This window comes from Prunus mume, linkage group LG6, assembly GCF_029339155.1.
Source record: "Prunus mume cultivar Tortuosa linkage group LG6, ASM2933915v1, whole genome shotgun sequence".
NCBI classification, from domain to species: Eukaryota; Viridiplantae; Streptophyta; class Magnoliopsida; order Rosales; family Rosaceae; genus Prunus; species Prunus mume.
The window spans coordinates 9066949-9088713 of NC_142703.1; the positions used below are offsets into that span (position 1 = coordinate 9066949).

The 21765-nt window shown below is 39.2% G+C and overlaps 2 protein-coding genes, 1 long non-coding RNA gene and 1 pseudogene across 3 annotated transcripts; 3 read left to right on the forward strand and 1 right to left on the reverse strand.

Moving 5' to 3' along the window:
* The first annotated feature begins 1589 nt into the window (after window positions 1–1589).
* LOC103334160 (magnesium transporter MRS2-I-like) lies at window positions 1590–4808 on the forward strand. The gene is made up of 11 exons (XM_008237098.2): window positions 1590–2176; window positions 2284–2313; window positions 2551–2701; window positions 2911–3032; window positions 3232–3306; window positions 3597–3824; window positions 3903–3947; window positions 4030–4074; window positions 4201–4230; window positions 4325–4444; window positions 4536–4808. Exons 1-11 carry the CDS (start codon window positions 1901–1903, stop codon window positions 4620–4622), a joined length of 1209 nt encoding a protein of 402 aa, XP_008235320.1. The 5' UTR covers window positions 1590–1900; the 3' UTR covers window positions 4623–4808.
* Window positions 4809–6047: 1239 nt separating this feature from the next.
* DRIP2 (DREB2A-interacting protein 2) lies at window positions 6048–10118 on the forward strand. Its single transcript, XM_008237097.2, has 8 exons — window positions 6048–6244; window positions 6360–6578; window positions 7451–7550; window positions 7984–8323; window positions 8474–8916; window positions 9034–9081; window positions 9389–9461; window positions 9578–10118. The coding sequence occupies exons 2-8, from the start codon at window positions 6464–6466 to the stop codon at window positions 9749–9751; spliced, it is 1293 nt and encodes a 430-aa protein (XP_008235319.1). The 5' UTR covers window positions 6048–6244; window positions 6360–6463; the 3' UTR covers window positions 9752–10118.
* Window positions 10119–12003: 1885 nt separating this feature from the next.
* On the reverse strand, window positions 12004–12868 carry LOC103334157 (PRA1 family protein F2 pseudogene; annotated as a pseudogene).
* Window positions 12869–13698: 830 nt separating this feature from the next.
* Window positions 13699–21159, forward strand: LOC103334156 (uncharacterized). The gene is made up of 2 exons (XR_016127774.1): window positions 13699–13840; window positions 20941–21159. It is a non-coding gene; the product is annotated as an uncharacterized LOC103334156 (long non-coding RNA).
* Window positions 21160–21765: the final 606 nt, after the last annotated feature.

The following is a 21765-nucleotide window of genomic DNA, read 5'->3' on the forward strand; positions in this document are numbered from 1 at the left end:
AACAATTGCTAGTCAAATCTAACCTTCATAATTAGGCAAGGTATTATTTTTTGTTTGTTTAAATCCCAAGCCTTATGCATGAGGATAAAATACATTTGTAAATTGGATGATCTAACTCAAGCAATAAAAATAGAGAGACTGATCCGTGTTTAAGGGGTGGTGGCATTTTAGTGATAATCCATTGACTCATTTGAAGTTTGTTGGTCAATTAATTTGAGTTTCAAATGTATCATAAAGTAAAATTAACTCATCCTATTAATAGGATAAAAGGGTTTAAGGAACTTTTCAATTTTATTTTTCACAACGAAAATAAGGAGATTCGAATTCAGAACTTATTCTAAGATTAAATTGAAACTTGAAACCGTCTAAAATGATTCTATAGTACGAAATAATACTAAAAAAGATGAACCCTCGAGATTTTTGGCCTGAAACTAGGTCATGGGCCTCATGGCATTTGCTGGAGTTTTGAACTTTAGCTTGAAAATAAGTACCTTTTTTCCTGCAGTGTCACATGCTTCATGTACCGATCATCATTATTATTTTTTGGATGGGATCTAAATGATTCACATCTAATATTGAAGATTTCATGTGACCTTATAATATATATATGTAATCTTTGTAACTTACGAGTATAGTAGTTGGTACGGTAAGTAGACAAGAAATTGGATTCGTGTGATGTGACTAATAATCTAATACACGTGTATATAAACACATAAAAAAATTATAGAGAATTTGTGAACGCGTTCTAGTGGCACATCACCTATGACCTATGCGACACGTCACCTACCTGTATCTCTCAATCTCTCTCTCATTAATATATGGTATGGTATATTAATTATATATATACATGCGTGATGCATATGTGACACTACAGCATGTTTGTAGATCGTGTGAGGAAGCACCCATTTGTATACCTTTTCAAATCCTTACACGCAAGTCATTAAGACTTTGATAAGTGTATTAGCATCTTGGGTTTGACAGAAAAACCAAGTTATCTAATTGCTTATTGTGCTCTCCATTCCGACCATTTTCTTGATTTCCTTCCCTTAATATCTTTCCATGAAATGTATTTGGGTTTGATTATCAAAAGAAATAAATATTTGGGTTGTTGAAATGCATAATCCATAGTCAACAAAGACACAAGGATTATGTGAATGGATGATTCTCATTTTACGAATTACAAATGTCATTAAAGAGTTCAAAATATAAATGGAATTATTAATTTATGTTGGTGAACTTATTTTTAAGAAATGTGGACGGTAAATCAAAAAATTAACTTTTATTGCAAAATTTGTAACTCGAGTGTTAAAAGTATTTATTTATATACTTAAAGTCCTATGTTCGATTTTCCCCTTTTCCAATCTCGTTTATTTATACCGATTCGCAATTTCTCATAAGAAATCTCATTCGTTTACGAGACATAAATATATGAAATTTGATACTCATTCGCACATTTTCCTCTTACAAAACAAAAGTTTCAAGCCCAACGCAACAATTCTAAAAAAAGGGACGTGAGAGCACGCGCCATTAGGTGCGAGTAAAACTAATTCAAACATATCTTTGTCCAAACTTTCTCCCCTGTAAACTTTAACTTACACTCCTACTGCTCGTCCACTAGCAGCCACCAAGCCATGCAAATATCTTCCAAAATTTTAAAGCTCCAAATTTTCACCATTGTGACCCCTCCCATCTTCCCCGTCCTCCCTCCAAACCCAAACCCCTCTTCCTCCAAAACCCATATGAATTCTCTGCTCTCTTCCACAACTATCAAATTCTGCAACTCTGCAACAACCCAAAACCAACCCAATTGATTGATTTGCAAAAAGCTCAAAACTTTCCCACTTTGCACTTTGCACATTGCTCAAGTTGCTTTTTGAATAAGCAGCTTATCCAATTGGAGATGTTGGCTTTAGAAATGGTTCGAGATGGGTTGCTGGTTCCAGTGGAGAGCACCCAAACTTCAGCTCAATCCTCTGCTGCTAAGAAAAAGACTGCAGCTTTGAGAAGCTGGATTTCGCTGGACCAAGATGGGCAAGGAACCGTATTGGATTTGGACAAGTACGCCATTATCCGCCGAGTTCAAATTCACGCTAGAGATCTTCGGCTTCTTGATCCCTTGTTATCATATCCTTCTACCATCTTGGGTAGAGAGAAAGTGATTGTTCTCAATTTGGAGGTCGGTTCTCATTTCCACAAGTACTTTCGATTCGATTTTGATTTTGATTTATTTTTTTACTAAAAACTGTGCTTGTTTTGTATGCTTTTTTGGGATTTGGGTTCCAGCACATTAAAGCTATAATCACAGCAGACGAGGTAATTATATTATATACGTTTTGTACTGCTTCATTTGCCTTGCGTTTTGTCCTCACTCTTTTATTCTAATAACACTGGCATTAAACTAACAATTAATCACAACCAGCAAAGAGGGTAATGACTTGGATTTCCATCTTACATTGAGCAGAATACAGAGTTGTTTCCAAATGTATAGAAGTTAAAAAAAAAAAAAAAAAAAAAATTCAGGAAAAGGGTTGAGATTTGTTCTTGGTGTAGGTATTGCTTAGAGACCCTTTTGATGATAATGTACTGCCTATTGTTGAGGAACTTCAAAGACGTTTGCCTCTAGTAAGTGCCAATTTCCAAGGCCAAGGAGAAGATGAAGAAACCTCAGGGGTACAGAAAGATGTTGAAACCGATGAACTCAGTAAATGATGCTCTTCAGAACCTCTCCATTATCGGTTTATGTTACAGAACATTAAAAAGGACAATATTGCTCAGGAAGTTCTAGTTCAAATTTCATGTTCCTACTAGTGCTAGTATGATTCAAGTTTTGTACAAATATTATATGTTTGCTTGTTGTCTATCTGTTCTTTGACTTAATGTTCTGGTTGTTTGGCTTATGTCATGATTTAGAATTCCCATTTGAATTTCGGGCATTAGAAGTTGCACTAGAAGGTATTTGTAGTTTTCTTGATGCGCGCACAAGAGAACTAGAGACTGATGCTTATCCGGCTTTAGATGAGCTGACTTCCAAGGTAAAGGATTTGCTTAGAGTTTCATTGTTCTTTATCTGCTCAGCTGACTTTGTTTGTTGGATGAATTAAATCCCTGATTGCGTAATCATGGTGTCAAAAGCCTCCAAAATACATTAAACTTAATTTTTCAGCATCCATGATAGAAGGAAAACTAGTTTAGATTATTCTTCTTTGATCAAGCAGTTAGAATTATTTGCAGATTAGCAGTCGGAATTTGGATCGGGTGCGTAAATTGAAGAGTGCAATGACCAGGTTGACAAATCGGGTTCAAAAGGTATGCTAATTATTGATATGATGCTGTAAATGGAGGGTGCCATATGCTAATATGTAACTATATATTCCTCTTATGCTCAGCAGCCCCTCATGGGGCTTCATGTTAACTTGGACTGTTCTGTGCATCTTGAGCCCCCATACAGCATTCATATATGGAGTGATGCAGGGGATTTATATCATGTTTTAGTTCTTCAATCAAATTCGTTAAAAATGCTGTATTGTTGTTGTTGCCATAAAGGTAGAAAGTTGCTAATATGGACTTATTTCCTGAATTGGAACTATGGATTCTAGGTAAGAGATGAACTCGAACAACTTCTTGATGACGACGATGACATGGCCGACCTTTACTTATCAAGAAAGCTGGTTGGGACTTCACCTTTCAGTGACTCAGGTGCTCCAAATTGGTCGCTCGCCTCACCTACCATAACTATAGGCTCAAGGGTGTCCAAAACAAGCAGGGCAAGTGCAGCAACAACAGCCGAGGAGAATGATGTTGAGGAACTTGAGATGTTGCTTGAGGTTATAATTCTTCATAGGTCTTATACTCTTGTAAATCCAGTACCTGAAGTCTGAGTTGCATCCTATTATCTTTTGCAGGCTTACTTTATGCAAATTGAAAGCACATTGAATAAATTGACCACGGTATGTACTCTTATTGCTGTTTCGGCATGCTAGGACAACTGATATAAGATAGAACTTATCTGATTCGTTCTTCGCTTACCAGCTCCGTGAATACATCGATGACACAGAGGATTACATTAATATCCAGGTAATGGTTGGGAAAATTGATATCAAAACTTTGATACACTAATTCTACAATTCACCTGAGCTATATAATACCTTCAACAGTATGCATACCATTAACATGGCTGATCTATTGCATATTCTGTTGCAGCTTGACAATCATCGAAATCAGCTAATTCAGGTACTGTCTTTAGGACCAAATTAAATAGATACTATGGCCTTGTCTTATAAGTACATGTTCCCTTTTGATAGTTAACATAAGTTCCCTGTGACAGCTAGAGCTGTTCCTAAGTTCTGGAACTGTTTGTTTGTCTGTATATTCTCTGGTGGCTGCAATATTTGGCATGAACATCCCATATACATGGAAGGAAGGTCATGGCTACATATTCAAATGGGTATGTACAAGATACCACCACATCACACAGAACTTTCCGTCAATTTCTGGAAATATTTTTCTTTTCTAACTCCATTTTCTTTAATGCAAAGGTGATCATCGTCACGGGGGTAGTTTGTGCCTCTCTTTTCTTGTTCATAATCTCGTATGCTCGGCACAAAGGTCTTGTTGGATCTTGATCTCCCTTTCCTTGTTCATACCATTATGATCTGTTGGGAAGGATGTATAAATAGTAGAGCATGCAATTGTCTTCATGTATTGTTTATGTACAAATACAGACAAAACTGGTTCAAGGGGTTAACTTGTAGTTAGCAATTTAAGACACTGAAATAAAAAAGTTTAATGTAATGATTACATTGTGGAAATCATGGTCTTTATTGCGGCTTGGTTTTGGGGATTTGATTTCAATAGTTGCCTTTGGTCGTCAGTCAACATGTAATTCTTCCCGCACAAATTCTGGGCCCTCACAGTTTTCCTGTGATTGAAACTTGTTATATCACTCGCTCCTAGAAGGACCATGCCACATGTGTCTAACATGTTTTCCATGTTCTTCAACTATTCTTTAATATGTTGTACTGCCTATCTAGGTGGCATTTCATTCGATTTGATAGATTACATGTAGGTCTTTTTTTTATTACTAATAATTAACGTAATATTGCAGGTGGAATCATTATTAAAACGATTTATTCACTTACAACTCACTGAATGTTTATTTAAAAAATGACTTAGACATGGCTCATAAACTCGTATGTTCATGTTACGATGTATATACATACTTGGAACGAGAGAAGTTATGAATCGGATACTATCGTATGATCAATCTAATTCCCGATCGGTCAGATATGTATGTTAACAGTTGTAGGCAAGTCTCCTAGATTCCTAACTTAGGCTAGTTTCACTTGCTCAACTACTCAGTTGGCCCACAAAAATATAATTTTAATGGCTTTCCAAAGACCTCAAAGAAACCACCCGCCCTTTCTTTTTGACCTGTTCAATTCCACCCCAACCCCTGACGAGTCACACATTAGAAGCCCTAAACTTAATGCCAATAGTAGAATGATACTTTTGTCCGAGTACACACATTGATTGACAGTCCCTTTTAGGTCTGTCGAATGAACTTGTCTACCTTGCATATTTACTACTCGCAAGCAAGGGTAGGACTGTAAACAAAGAAGATAACAGTAAAACAGTGAAAACAAGAGGTTCCGGGGTGAAATATTACTGAGGGAAAATGTGATTGGAGAAATGTCTGAGTTTGAAGTAGCTTGTTTCAGTTAATCCGTACGTGAAAATATCGACTCATTTACTTCGGTCTCTCTGTTGATTTTTTATTTTATTTTATTTGTATTTTAACTTCAATTAGAAAGAAAGAAAAACAGTTCAATGCGACGACCTCATGCTTATGCGCATGTGGACACACTTCCGCAAGACTCGCCGTCAGGTGCACGAAACCCAGCGCGCACTCTTCACCACAATGCGCACCCCGGCGCACATTAGCGGTTCCCAATCATCTTGAATTGAACCTGTCTTTTAAATCCAATTTATTTATTTATTGCTTTTAGAATAAGGAAATAAAATATATAGAGACAAGAAAACAAAAACAAAAAAGAAAACTCTTTGCTTCATGCTCTTTATGACGAAGAGAGCCTCTCGATTCAGATCAATAATCCGCGACCCTCTGTGCAAATCCATCAAAACCCACGTCAAATCTTCGAAAATCGATCGAGCCCATCTCGTAATCTCACCTTCCCACTAGCCACAGCAGGCTCTCTTCTCCACCCGTTTTCAACAATAAGCAGAGGTATCTGTTTTGTTTTCTCCCTCTGCACGCATTTTGCTGGATTTTCCTCATCGTATTTGCTTGCCCGGTTGCCTTGTTGATGTTCAGATTTTTATCTTTTTTGTGTCTAATGCAGGTGGATGTGAATAAATGGACGTAAATTTTGTGTCCGCGTTAACATGCAGTGTGTGAATACGTGGGTGAGTTTGAATTGCAGAGCTGAAGTGTGAGAGGTTGAAGATGCCGAATCAGGTGGCGAAAGTGAAGAGGGAGACAATTACAGCATGCATGACTTGTCCGCTTTGCCATAAGCTCTTCAGAGACGCCACCACCATCTCTGAATGCCTTCATACGTGTGAGTCTTTCCTCGTGCCAATGACTCTGCGTCTCTGATTCTTTGTTTGTCTCTTTCTGCTGGTTTAGTTTCCGATTCTGCAAAATTTTGAGTGTAAAGCTGTGATTTTTTTGACATTTGATGTTTTTGGTGATCTGGGTTGTTGGTATTTTGCATTTTTCTTATCTGGGTTTGGCTTGGTTTGGCTCTGACTGGTTTTGGGATGTGGGTTTTTGAAATTCCATGCTTTCCTTTTATGTTTCTCTGCTGGAAGATCTGAGAGCAGCTTTGCCAGTTGGATTGGCCAACCACTCGTGAACAAGCAGCATCTTGTTTAATTTATATACTTGGCGATAATTCGAAAGTTCGACTGACAGTGATATAATTTTGCCTTCTGTCGAAAGGCCTCTGCTTGCAGTGGTCTAAGTAGCATTGCGTTCGTGCTTCATCCCATGACTGTATAATTAATGCATAGAGTTATAGAGTCGTGTGTTCTTTCCAATTGATCTCACAAACGTATAATTATGTTCAAAATCTATAGCACTGCTCAGTTATCATAAATGGTTCCTTTTATTTTCGCTGCCTGATTAAGAATTTAGTTAGCTTAGGTGTGCATGTATTTCATGAGCCTCCTGAAGGCATTAATTGTATTATTAGGGATGATAAGTGGTTCTTTTTAGTTTTGTTCATGGGCTTAGCTCCCAGTTTACCCCCCAAAAAAAAATTTAGTTTACTTCCTTTTCTGGATTTTCTAATACTTATTGCAAAACAATTCTGCTGAAAGTTTTTTCTCCCAGAGTGCTCCCCCACCCCCCTTTTCTTTCCTCAATATTCTAACTCCGTGTACAGTGTAAAGAATAATTCTGATAGATTTTTTGTTTGGACTTCTCCAGTTTGCAGGAAGTGCATATATAATAAGATTTCAGACGAGGAACTAGAATTCTGTCCAATATGCAATATCGATCTGGGTTGTGTACCACTGGAGAAATTAAGGTTCCTATTTCTTCACTTATCTTCGAGTTTAGCAAAACAAGTACTTGCTTGGATTATAATGTTGATGCATTTTCGGAAAAGTTGGGTTCCTTCATCTTTTTTGAATGGAAATCATTCAATTTTCCTTTTTATTGGCAAAGATTTCATAAGTGAGTTTATTCTGTGATGATGAAAAAAAAAGAGTTCAATATGTCTAAGTGAAATTGGGTTTTATGGATATAGTGAATTTACCGAGATGACAAATGAAGAGGATGGTCTTTGGAAATCTTGTAATTCTTCAATCCTCGTGCCCTTATCAAGCAACCGTAAATTGTACTTATTGAGCAATCATGCACGTCCATTATGCAGAATAGACCACATATTGGAGAAATTTTTAGATTTTTGTTCATAAATCATGATATATTGATGTGTTTTAGTTTACCTTGGTTATCAGGCCAGACCACAGTTTGCAAGATGTAAGGGCTAAGATTTTCCCTTTTAAGAGAAGAAAGGTAAGGGCACCTGAAGTTATGCCTTCAGCTACATTACCCGCTAGAAGAAAGGAGAGATCTCTCTCGTCATTGGTGGTCAGCACTCCCAGAGTGTCAACCCAGGCTACCATGATGACTGGAAGGAGAACTAAAGCTGTTGCGAGAAAGGCTTCTGCTTTACAGGGATCTAGTTTTTTGGTTGAAAGGCCTATAAAGAAAGAGGAAGATTCCGCCGCGGAAGATCATCCAGAGCGTTTCAGCTCACCCGAGGCCTCAAATAAGTCTGGTCAAAATAACAGGCAGGTAAATGAGGGCAACATTATCTCTTATCGTTTTCCTTATATGCACTATTTAAACTGCCAATGAGGTCTTGTTTTCACAAGCTTAAAAAGAAAGTATAGCATTTGGTAAATATACTAATGCATTTATTGCTCTCACATTTGACTGGCGCAGAGTTCTTTCTCTGCCGAGCCTAGCAAATCTGTACCCATTAAAGAAACTGAGAATGGTGGTGAAGCAAGGGAAGGGAAATTGGATCTTTGGAAACCACTAAATTTTTTGGTGGAAGTTGCAAATAGGACCAAGTCTCACAAATCCAATTCACAAGGGTCTGATAATAAAGTAGAACCGGTGCATGTTATCGCCAGTGAATCTCAGGTTCGAAAACCCAAAAATAAGGAAAATAAACAGAAATCAAAAGTTGAGGATGAAAAAAATAGCACTTATCCTATCTCTCCAGAAACAGTAAAGCCCAAGAAGCTGCGTAGGGTTCGCCGAAAGAGGGAAGCATTTGGAGAATCAAGCATTTCACCCCAAGCTGTTCTGGATGCAGCCATTGGCAAACATGAAAGAAGAGTTGGTCCAATTTGGTTCTCACTTGTAGCTTCTGAAGACCAGTGAGAAACAACTTTAGCTTTGAAAGATTCTAAATCATTTTGGAATATTTATACAAATTTCTTGACAAGTTGCTCTGCTTTTGTTGATATATTGATTCTATAACTTCATGGTTTCAGGGAAGATGAACCCTTGCCGCAAATTCCTACAAATTACTTAAGAATAAAGTGAGTTCGTCTCTATGGCTTAATGCATGTTTGAACGGGCCATTCATCATTACATGCTGAAGTGTTCATTGTTTTAGTGCACATACATGCTTCCTTCATTCTTACTTATTGCTGGAGTACGTACATGGTTGTATGAAAGCCATTAATATTATGTGATCTTAATGCTGGAAAAACTGTAAATTTTCAAAAATCATCACTGCTAGTACTTGTAATATGCGTCTTCTTAAGATTTTGAAGATTAGAAAATGATTATGTCTGGAAAGAATTCTCCAGCGCTTAAATCTTATATTTGGTTCATTTGTCACAGAGATGGAAACGTGCCTGTTTCGTTCATCCAGAAGTACCTAATGAGGAAGTTAGATCTCACCAATGAAGCTGAGGTAAGCGAACCCACGCTTACATCTAAAAAGACTACTGGAAAATTATCCTTAGAAATAGAGTTCTACTGTATATTGTTGTGCTTCTTTTGGTAACCATTCAATTAACATTCTTGCAGGTTGAGATCAAATGCATGGGACAACCAGTGGTTCCCACATTGCAGATGTATAACTTAGTCGACTTGTGGCTACAAACATCATCACCTTCACAACGAATTACTGCATCCATTGGTTCCTCTGCAAAAGATTTTGTGATGGTGCTCGCTTACTCTCGAAAGGTCTCAAACTCCTAAAAGAACGACAATATTTGTTTCCCTTCGAATCTCCAGGATGGTCGGGAGGCAGCTTCTGATCCGGCATGTATGTTATGAGTATGTGTTGCAATTGCCATGTTGTCTACTGCAGCAGCCTAAAGAAACACTTGCTCGTGCTCCCACTTCCATAGTCTGGCATGTTGTTCTTGGCAAATGGCCATTGCGACGATTGTAATATTAAGGTTTAGATAAAAAGATTTTCTTTTTTTAGATTGTTGATTCACGTCATGGAATGCAGAACATCCAAAAACCTGACTGGTATACAGTTTCTAGCCGCAATTTACTTTGTCTGTAACAAAATGTTTGCGAAATACTAAAAATAGCAAGATGATGTTTGATTTTCTTATTTATTTATTTTTCCCTTTTGTGCATAAAGAAGTCAGTCACTATCTTCAATTTTTTTAAAAAAAATCTTGGAAGAGGGAGGGAATCAAACTTAAGAAAGATTTTGAATACAAGGATAAATGCTCTTAACTAATTGAGCTATAAGGCATCTTATTTTTTCAATCTAATGACTTGGGTTGGCCTGAAGATTGAAGAAGTGATTAATTGTAGAACATATACTAGAAGATATTCCATGCATCCTGCATATACACACAAAAATGATTCAACTGGGAGGGAACAAAAAACACGATCACGTGCGCACGTGACTGTACAGCTATCCTATCTCTCAGCACATGATTGTATAATTATAGGCTCCCTATGCTCAAGGCTGTTACCTTTCTTGTCTTGAGCCTCCTCAGTCGCCATAATGTTTCATGATATCTAAACAGCTAGGCTTCAGCTCAGTCCTTTGGGCATAAAGCAACTTACACAGAGACATTAGCGCAGGCAATAAAACTGCTGTTGGGAAAATCCATTCACTCAAGATGCCTTGCATTCAATTCAAAGTAAAGACCCCAAAAGTATTTTCTTACTCTACCAACAAATAATAGCAAGATTTACATGCCATTGTTACATTCAGATTTATTCAAATATACTGCCTGTCAGTATATCAAAGAAAGTCACAGGAAACCAATCGATCTGTACTTCGAATGGCCGGAAAGGTCGGGCATTCTCAATTCCTCTTGCATAAAGTGTCATAAACTCAGTGCAGAATACAAGAAGGGGCAATACCCTCAGCTAGAAACCCATGACAGTTTTCTTGTGATAATAGTTTACTGTTACTGTACAAGGATAGACAATCAAATCATAAATAATCTTATGGATTCACTAGAAAGAAAGTGCAAATCCACTCTGCTGAGAAAATATCATTATCCTGTAACAGGCTTCGATAGAACGAAAGAATATAATCTGCGATACAAAATCAGTGGTCATCCGGTAAATGCCTAGTTGCCTAGTCATCTCATGTCCTACCAACCAATTCCAAAATAATATGAAACAAGAGTGAAGTATGTATTATTGAATCAAAACTCCAACCAAACGGGATTCTGAAAGAAAGTTCATGTGCAAACCAGCCATAGATTAAGATATTCATAAACCCATTGTGATAAAAGGCGTTGGCTTTGCATGGACCATGGCTGCTATAATTCCTGCTTTTCCCTTTTCCAATAATCAATTCAAAGACTTTATCCTCACATGGCCCAAACCAAAAGCGCTGCATCTCTACTCTGTATCATCTCAAATCTACAAAAATTGTGAGGGAAAACATGCTTTGGCTCCCTATCCAGCCTTCAAAGTCCGCACAAATGGGTCTTATAGCACTTTGAAACATCTATTAACAGTAGGTAAATTGAGCAGTGACATATAGAGGGGAGAGATGACCATTAAACTGAGGAATGAAAACTATTACATCAAAATCTTTACCTATGGGGTTTAACTTAACAGAGCTTCTAAAGCTTATCCAAGAGATGGCACAAAGGTAAATAATTCATGAAGGAAAATATTGAACAATCAACAGTTGAATGCCAGTAGAAATGACTGACAGCAATACATTCAAATGCAAGAATCATCTGCCAAAGAATATGCACATAAACAGTAAGCAACACTTTAAATCTAAATTCAAATAGATTAATTGCTTCACTCTAACAACTCACGTTCAACAGCATTTCAATGTTTCCCTTTAACAACCACACTTGAATCAAAACTATATATTGGCAAAGACCAAGCAATCTGATACATGTTTCACTAAGTATAAAGAAAACCTCTAAAGGGTCATCAATTCGCACTACATTTACAAAAATGAAAGAGGAAAAAAACCTGAACTTGAAGCTAAAAGCAAAGAATAGAGCTCAGGATTGAAGAAAATGCTTACTAAAAGCAGATCTAAAATGAGCTTACAATGCCAAAAAAGGAACTTCTCCTACCCACCAAGATCCGTATCGAAACAGAATAGCGAGAATCGAATGGAAAATCAGCTAAGCGCGGGAGTACCGAGGTCGCGTGGGACTGCCTACAACCGAAAGCAACCCACCTTCGGCAGCTTCTTGCTCGTCGTTATATAAATCCTCCGTACCCCTAAAAGCTGCGTGTAACGCAACAATTGCGACCCCAATTAGAACAGAGACCAACACGTTCAACCACACGTGCGTGAAAATCAGAGCGACGATGGTGACAACGCCAAGCACGCCCAAAACAATACGGTCGTCGACGATATGGTTGAAAATGACGAGTGGGTTGTCGCGGAAGAAGTAGAGGAAGAACCAGGCGACGAAGACAAGGAGAAAGACGATTAAGGAGACTGGGTGCCACAGCAGACTGAGGAAGAGGATGAAGAGGACGACCATGGTGTAGTTGACGCGGAAGTAGCTGAGGTTGCGCTTGATTCGGATTGTGGCGTCGCCGAAGGTGTAGGGGCGCGTGAAGTTGTAGAAGGGCTGGACGAGCTCGAGCCATGGGCGGCGCTTGGCAAAGAAGGACTGGGTCGTTTCTCTGGCACGAAAGAACGTTGAGGGTGCGGCGGTGCTGGTGGCGGTGGTTGATGGTAGGGTGCCATAGTAAGCATTTGGATCTAAAGACATTGAAGCTGGATAATTGAGCTTGAATATGAAGCTATCTGAGTTCAGCTAAACCCTAGGAAAGAGAAAGTGAAAATCTTTTGCTGGGGGGATCGGAACAGTATCAGAGAGAGAGAGAGATTTTCTCTAAGTCCCTGTAAGACTGTTGCTGGTTTGATATTTGTGCTTTTGAGGAGCGAAGAGATGCGTGATTTGATAAAAGAGGATACGACAGCGTTTGCATTACGCGAAAACGGCGTCGTGTCATGTCTTGTGGGCAACCGGGTAATTGGGAGCATATGGTTGAGGTGGAGCCGTCGGCTTTATTAAAGAGAAAGAGACTTCTTCCATTGTCGTGGCAAACTGGGTAGTTGGGTACTTACTGGTGTTTTGGGTCAAATATGGCTCCAACATGAAAAGGTTCAAAAAAAATTTTGGGTACCAAAAAGGAAAAAAGTTGTAACTTGTAACAAGGGGATTGGATGGATGATGGTCATCGATAGTTGAAAAAGACAGAAATAATGTCTTTACTTTGTGCCGACCTAAATTAGGCTGGTTGATCATTATAGTGAATTCGTCCGTTTGTCTTGTACACAAGTTCGAATCACCTTGTAAATTAGTTGTTATTTGTCTTTTAATTTTTTCTTCTCAAATTTCTCATTTCAATAGTTCGAATCACCCTGAGAAATTAAAAGAAGGGAGCGGCTAGGGTAAACATCAATAGTTGTTATTTGTCTTTTAGTTTTTCCCTTCTCAAATGTTATAATTTTACTCCGCAGCAAATTTGGATCTGAGAATTGATAACAAAACCTTTGGCAAAAAATAAGAAAGGAATTGACAAAGAAAATAAAAAGGGCCCAAACAGTTGGGTTGACCAAAGTCCAAAGTTTAAACATGAACTGGGCTGCTTGACAAAAAAATACATGAAATGGGCTCATTAGAAAACCCCAATATCTTTCATTGAAGTCGAAACGACGACGTGGGCTGGTATCGTCGTCTAGAAACCAGAAGGAGGGCCTTGTATGGTCGTCTGCAGGAGCAAATACGAGCTCCATTGTTCGACGGTTTGTTTGTGCTGTGGAAGCGATAGAAAATTTCGTTAATCGCATAGAAAATCCTGGTTAATTCTAAGGTAATTCTTAGTAATCATATTTTGTAAGACTAATTTTCAACAATTTGTGGGGGGTTTTTAGATTTTCTGGGCTCCGATTGTGTGTAGTCGCTAACTGGTTTTGTATCAAAATTTCAAGCTTCAATCATATTGTTAGATTTATTCAGTACTTAAATTCAATGAAGTTGAATTTGAAAATTGTTCATATATGATATATTCCAGTGCTATATTTTCAACAATTTCGTTAACATGATTATGCAAAAATTTGTATTAGGCACGGTGGATTAGTGGACCGGACGGTTTTAGTTTCTTTCTTGGTTCTAGTTTTCCAGTGCATGAAAACCCTAAATCTTCAATAGTCTAGTGGATGGGATCTCAAAGAAGTATTAACTCGTCTCTGTAACCCTAGCTGGCTGAGATCATTATTTATTTAACTTCATGAACAAGACAGTAATAATGAGTATACGCTGGTTGAGGCGCGTATCCCGTATCCGATACGCTGAGGGATACGATACGCTGTGGATACGTGCGGATACGCAATGGATACGTATCCGACTAAACGGATACGGTCAACGACAAAAAGATACGAGTATCTGACATTACAGATACGAGTATCCATTGTTTAGGATACGTGTATCAGAAAACGTCTCCACTTCTTCTTCTTTCAGATCTTCCTTCTTCTTCGATATAAATAAGAAGCCCAGATCTTCCTTCTTCTTCTTCATCCAGCGGTGCCCCTACTCATCAATTTCTTCTTCTTCATCCTTCATTGTTGGCGGCGTCGGGTTCTCTTCTCCATTTTCATTTTGTTTTCTCACGCGTGCTTCTCTGTTCTGATAGCTGGTCTTATCCTTTTGACAAAAGGATTTTGTTTGTTTTTTTTTTGGGTCAAAGGATTTTGTTTGTTTAATAATCTCACAGTTTCACCCACACCCCACGTGATGGCTGGTCTTATCGTTTTGACGAAAGGATTTTGTTTTGTTTGTCTTGTTAAAAGTAATAAAATATTATAACCAAGACAAGTGGAAGTATGTTAAAAGTAATAATATTATCATTTTTATGTTATTTAAAATATGTTTTAAATTATATATATTGTTATTTTTAAATTATTATATATTTTTTAAATTACCGTATTCACGACGTATCGTATCCTCATTTTTGAAAATTTGTCGTATCCCCGTGTCGTGTCGTATCGTATCCCCGTATCGGTATCCGTGTCCGTGCTTCCCCATTCATTGTTTAGGAACTTCAATCAACTTTCTTTTGTTAAAAATTGATTTGCATTTCTGCAGTTTTGAAAGGCATAGGAAACGAGCAGCCAGTAATTTTAATGCTCTTTCTAGTGACAGATTAAGTGAACCTGTGATCTTCTTTCTTATAATGTTATATTTTGATCAATAGAGTAGTTACATCATTTTCGGGTGAATCTTTTGCTTGTTTCGTTATGATGTTTTATATTCCATATTTCTTTTTTCTTACAGAACAGGGTTTTCTGAGAGATGTTAGGTCCACAATTTTAAATTTTTTTGGTTTACATGATTCATTTCTGTTGTTTACTCTGTAGGCAAGGTCATCAATTTTGTTTTGTCTGTTCCCCCTTAAAAGAAAATAAGCAAATTGGTTCCTTTTGGGAACCTACCTGAGAGAAATTGATATGTAATTGATTTGTTATTATTCAAGAGGCAAAGCCACAGATTTATAGTTACATAAAGCATCCTAATATGGTTCCTACGATCAAGCTATATCATTCACAAATAAGGAAAGGAATGATTTACAATATTCACAGAATCAACATTCCATTCTAAGCTCGATCTCCTTTAACACTCCCCCTCAAGTTGGAGTGTATGTTGATGACACCCAACTTGCTAAGTAGCACTTCAAACTGTGTCGAGCTTAATGGCTTAGTGAACAAATCGGCTGGCTGATTTGCAGTTCGAATATGAGCTGCCCGAATCACCCCTTTTTGAATTTTCTCTCGAACCAAATGACAATCTATCTCTATGTGTTTGGTTCTCTCATGAAACACCGGATTCGATGCTATGTGTATAGCCGCCTGATTATCACAAAACAGAGTTACTGGCTGCGTGTGATCAACTCCCAAATCCTTCAAAATGCTCTTCAACCATGTGACTTCGCAGCAAGTAGCAGCCATGGAGCGATACTCGGCCTCCGCACTTGAACGTGACACCGTTGTTTGTTTCTTAGTCTTCCAAGAGACCGGTGCTTGCCCAAGTAAAATGCAGACCCCGTGATTGATCTCCTTGTGTCTTTACAACGTGCCCAATCGGCATCACAGAATGCCCGCAATTGGAGTGACCCTGTTGATGGTAGTAGAATTCCTTGACCCGGTGTATGCTTAATGTACTTAAGCACTTTATGGGCTGCTTCCAAATGTGGTTGCCGTGGCTTGTCCATGAACTGGCTCAGTACATGTACGGCATAAGTCAGGTCTGGTCTAGTTATGGTCAAATATATCAACCTGCCAACCATTCTTCTGTACGACGAAGCATCATCCAGTAATTTTCCATTGAACTGTGAGAGTGATAGATTCTGTTCCACTGGGAACCGAGAAGGTTTGACACCTAAAAATCCAGCATCATCCAAAATCTCCAAGGCATATTTACGTTGCGACAAACTGATTCCATGCCGTGATCTGGCAACTTCAATGCCAAGGAAATATTTCAACTGCCCCAAATCCTTAAGCTTGAACTGGTTAGCCAAGAATAATTTCGTGTTCTCTATATCCTCCAAATTGTTCCCTGCCATTATGACATCATCAACATATACAAGCAGTACTAGGAAGTTACCTTGACGACGACGGACGAACAGAGAATAATCGGATCGTGATTGTTGGAATCCTGCGGCTTTGAGGCGAGACGACTTGATAAACCACCGTCTAGATGCTGCTTTAAACCGTACAACGACTTGTGCAATTGATGACCCGATTCTCCCCCTTTCGTCCGAAACCAGGAGGCAAGGACATGAACACCTCCTCATCAAGGTCACCATTCAAAAATGCGTTGTTCACATCCAATTGGTGGAGATGCCAGCCACGCAGGGATGCCACACTAAGGAGAACACGGACTGTCACCAATTTGGCAACCGGGGCAAAAGTTTCCTGGTAATCAATGCCTCCACTGACTGTAACCCTTTGCCACTAAGCGAGCTTTGTAGCGTTCGACCGTGCCATCGGCCTTCAATTTCACCTTATATACCCACTTACAGCCAATCGGTCGTTTATGAGGGGGCAACGACACCAAGCTCCAAGTCCCATTAGCCTGTAACGCATCAATCTCAGATTTCATGGCGGCACGCCATTGGGGAATTTGGACTGCCTGAGAGAAACTCGTAGGTTCTTGCAGAAGGGTAAGTTGGGCAAGATATGTTTTGTGAGAGTGAGAAAGTTGAGCATAAGACAAGGACTGAGAAAGAGGGTGAGCCGTACCTGAAGGGATGACCAAGTTCGTGGAAGACATCGGTGCGGTCCTTGAAGGGAGGCCAGGCTCGAGGTGGAAGTCTCGCAAATAAGCAGGCGGTCGGATGGTGCGACCGCTGCGACGGGGAGCGATGGTGGGAGATGTGGGCGACGGAGATGGGGAAGGAGAAGGCAGCTCGATGAGGTCTGGATTGGGGGATGAAGAAGGCAGATCCATGAGGTCTGCGGTAGGTGTGATGGGCAAAGTGGGGTCAGATGGGCTGGGGGTGTGATGGGCCCAGCAGTGGGGGAAGGCAGATGGGCTTGGGAGAGGGAGTCCATGTCAAAGTGTAAGAACGGGTCAAGGTGAGGGGAAGAAAGGTTGGGCAAATGGTGATGAGGTGGTGACGCAGCGGATTGGTGAGGAATAAGAAAAGGAAACACATTTTCAAAAAAACACACATCACGAGAAACAAGCACCTTTTGTTGATTGAGATCAAAAACGCGATATCCTTTTTGACCATAAGGATATCCTAAAAAAATACACCGAGATGCTCGGGGATCAAATTTCGAACGACTCTGTGCATGGGTAGAAGTAAAACACAAGCAACCAAAAACACGCAAATGGGAATAAGTAGGAGTTTGGTTAAACAACTTTTCATACGGGTTTTTGCCATCGAGAAGAGGAGTGGGTGTTCGATTTATGAGGTATGCGGATGTGAGAATGGCATCCCCCCAAAAACGATGTGGGAGCCCGGCCTGAATGAGCAAGGCACGGGCCATATTTAACAAGTGTCTATGTTTTCTTTCAGCAACCCCATTTTGTTGGGGTGTGTTGACACAACTAGTTTGATGCATGATACCTTTATCAGCATAGAAGCTGCCAAGGTTGAATTCAGGGCCATTGTCACTACGGATGATCTTAATTTTGGAATCAAATTGAGTAGCAATCATATTGATGAAATTAACTAGAAGAGTCCTAGCATCAGACTTGTGTTTCATAAGATAAATCCATGTGCATCTAGTGTAATCATCAACAATGGTAAGAAAATATTTGGCACCTGAAATCGAAGCAACTTTATAACCACCCCATATGTCAATATGAATTAAATCAAAACGAGAATGAGTAGTAATTGAACTTGAAGGAAAAGGAAGTTTTGTTTGTTTAGCCAAAGGGCAAATTGCACACTTGTCAGTATCACAAGAGGTATGTTTCAAATTTGAAAAAGAGAATAATGGAAGAACTCTGGGAGATGGATGGCCAAGGCGTTGGTGCCAAAGGGATGGGCTGAATTTTTGTGCCTGATTGCATGTTCCTGTCTTGCCTCGATCGAGATAGTAGAGGCCCTCCCGTTCAATTCCCGTCCCAATCATCATCCCCGAACGTAGGTCCTGTATGATACAAAAGTGGTTTAGAAAAATGGTTATGCAAGATGAATTTGCTAACTTGCTAATAGAAATCAAATTCAATTTGAAATACGGGACACACAAAACATTCTCAAGAATCAATTTAGGGGACAAGACAACTGTGCCAATGTGGGTCACTTGTGCCACGGACCCATTCGGTAATTCTACTGTGTGATTGGTGACCGGCCTCGAGGTAGAGAACAAGTTGGAATCATGAATCATATGGTCCGTGCATCCACTGTCTAAAATCCAAGTACTCTGTTTGCCATTAGAGTTGAGTGAAAAGGCTTTACCTGAAAGAGCATGGGTTGTGGAATTACCAACATGATTAGCAGAAGAGGACCGGTTGTGCAGCTCACTTAAGATCTGTTTGCACTCTTCAGCAGTAAAAGGAAATTGCATCTCCTTCCTCTCTGTCACACACGTTGCTGCTTGGTTCCCTTTGGAAATCATCGCACCAAACTCGGCCTCAGCCGCTGCCTTCTTCTTGCGGCAATAATCAGCTGTGTGACCCTTCCATCCGCAAAACGTGCATTTTAGGTGTGCACGGCAGTTCTTGGCAGTGTGGTTTGTTTTGTTGCACTTGGTGCACTTCAACTCACCCTTTTCTCCTTCGAATGCACGGCTAGAATTCTTCACGGCAAACACGGCCGCATCCGGTTGTGCCTGAGCTTTACCCGCTGTCACTTCCGATTGCTTCTCATGCCGCAGAACTAGGGAGTATGCCTTGTTCACAGTAGGTAAGGGATCTTGCAGCAAAGTGTTGCTGCGAACACTTGCATATGATTCATTGAGACCCATGAGGAACTTCATGGTCTTTTGCGTGTCCAAATATGCAGCCATTTCTTTGACAGATCCACAAGTGCAGATTGGAAAGGTGCACAAAGCGTCACGTTCATCCCATAGTCCCTTCAATTTCGTGAAGTAAGATCCCACGGACATACTTCCCTGCACACAGTCATGAATCTCATTCTCGATATTGAACAATTGAACCACGTTCACATGTGAGAATCGCTCCTGCAGTTCCAGCCACATCTGCCTAGCATTCTTGCATTTAATCACGCTGCTGGCGATGTCTTTTGACATCGACCCTAGCAGCCAAGTTTGGACCAAAGTGTTGCAACGATTCCACTGCTGCCATTCACTTGGATCCTTCCCATTCGGCTCTTTGATCGAACCATCTATGAGTCCAACTTTGTTCTTGACCGTTAAGGCCATAGTCATGGATTGTTTCCATGTGCTGTAATTATCTTCAACCAAGGGCTGCGGCACAAGAATAGCACCGGGTTGGTCTGAATAATGAAGGTATAGTTGGTGATTGGGATTATCCCACTTGGTTTCCGAAGCCGTGCCTGATGGTTTGCTTTCTGCCATGGAGGTCGGCTAGGGTTTTGTTGTGTTTTTGGTTATTGCCCAGATCAATGCTCTGATACCATGAGAGAAATTGATATGTAATTGATTTGTTATTATTCAAGAGGCAAAGCCACAGATTTATAGTTACATAAAGCATCCTAATATGGTTCCTACGATCAAGCTATATCATTCACAAATAAGGAAAGGAATGATTTACAATATTCACAGAATCAACATTCCATTCTAAGCTCGATCTCCTTTAACACTACCTGTGTGACAGAAATTTTTCACATTACACAAATCTGTTAATGTCACCTAATCCATTGTCAAACTGTGTTGTTTTGTTTTTTCTTCTTTGTTGAGCGCCGGGAGTGATACTCGAACTGTTTTGTATAGGAAAACATCTTTGAACACAATAAAAATACTTGAAGGATTCCTTTTCTTGCCGAATTGTTTCCAAATTGAATTTGTGAATGCCATAACTTGGAATCTGGGTAGTTTTCATGGTGATGGTACATGGCTGCATAACAATGTATTTCCTTTTTTTTTCTTCTATCTTCCTTTTCTTTCACTATACTTTTTTTTGGGTGGACAAATCCAAATCACGGAAAGTTCGTGTAAGTGGTCAAATGAGACGTCTGGCTGAATTTGACATGATTATGGTTGTCTTTCTGCATTTTAGGAATATGGAAAATCTCCTATGCATGCTTATATTTAGAACACAGACTATATAAAATCCTGATATGTCCTGTGGTTGTCTTTGGAAACCTGGATTGAAATTTTGTTGTTGTTGCTTACTAGAAGCTTGGTATATTTTCTGTAAACTCAAATTTTTAGATACCAGAAACAGTTGAATATCATTGTATGAATTTGGAAAAGTTAGGTTCCAATAGTGGCTCCTTTTTGTAATCATGCTCAATGAAGCTTTCATTTTATGAATTTGCAGGCGTGGTTATTGATGTTTTCTGGATAGAAATCAGCTCGAGGGAAATATTTCATCTTCTAGTCCGTGACATTAAAATATGAAGTGCATGGGGCAGATCAGCGCAGGCCCTTGGTTTATTGGATTGTCATTTTGTTATTTGTGGATGTTTTATTGGATCACTGATCCGAGAATACTATCCCAGCATGAGTATGTTTAGTTATATTCCATTGATTGGGTTAATGGACTGTCCTAAAAAAATGTACATATCTGTAGACATTTTCACACAAACGAACTTGAGTGAAGTAGTTCAAAATATTAAGATGAATATTTGTAGACATAATTAAGTTGTTGAAATAAAACTACAGCCTAAGCCGTGAGAGGGGGCGAATTTTTTGCCCTTTTCCAGTTTTAGCGACGGTCTTACTTTTCGCTGATAAATGTCTTATTTGCTGCGGCTAGCGACGGTTTTATTCGTCGCAAAAGACGTATTACACATTTGAGACCCAAAATTCGTCACGTAAAGTGTAAAAACCGCTGCTAAACAACGAAAATCGCCGCAACAGCGGAAGAATCGTCATTTTAAACGAGATTGTCCGTTCTCTACTGGATTTAAGTGTATTTGCTTCTGTTTTTCGGTAGACATTTATATTCCTTCCCTTCAAATACTACAGGCAATTGAGGGAACCACGAAAGAATAATCTATTTCTTATTTCTCTGATGTTATATATGTAATCAACAATTAACTTGGAGGAGTGTATTCTTCTATCATGTGAAAACAACTCGTAGAGTCGGATATCTTTCATTAAATTTTGATTCCACCAGAGCTACTCGACTCTGGAACAGTTG

Coding starts and splice junctions, on each gene's coding strand:
- LOC103334160 (XM_008237098.2), top strand. CDS start 1,901: ATGTTGGCTTTAGAAATGGTTCGAGATGGGTTGCTGGTTCCAGTGGAG. Junction 2,177..2,283: donor TGATTGTTCTCAATTTGGAG/GTCGGTTCTCAT, acceptor TTTGGGTTCCAG/CACATTAAAGCTATAATCAC. Junction 4,231..4,324: donor ATCGAAATCAGCTAATTCAG/GTACTGTCTTTA, acceptor TCCCTGTGACAG/CTAGAGCTGTTCCTAAGTTC.
- DRIP2 (XM_008237097.2), top strand. CDS start 6,464: ATGCCGAATCAGGTGGCGAAAGTGAAGAGGGAGACAATTACAGCATGC. Junction 8,917..9,033: donor CTTGTAGCTTCTGAAGACCA/GTGAGAAACAAC, acceptor TCATGGTTTCAG/GGAAGATGAACCCTTGCCGC. Junction 9,082..9,388: donor ACAAATTACTTAAGAATAAA/GTGAGTTCGTCT, acceptor CATTTGTCACAG/AGATGGAAACGTGCCTGTTT.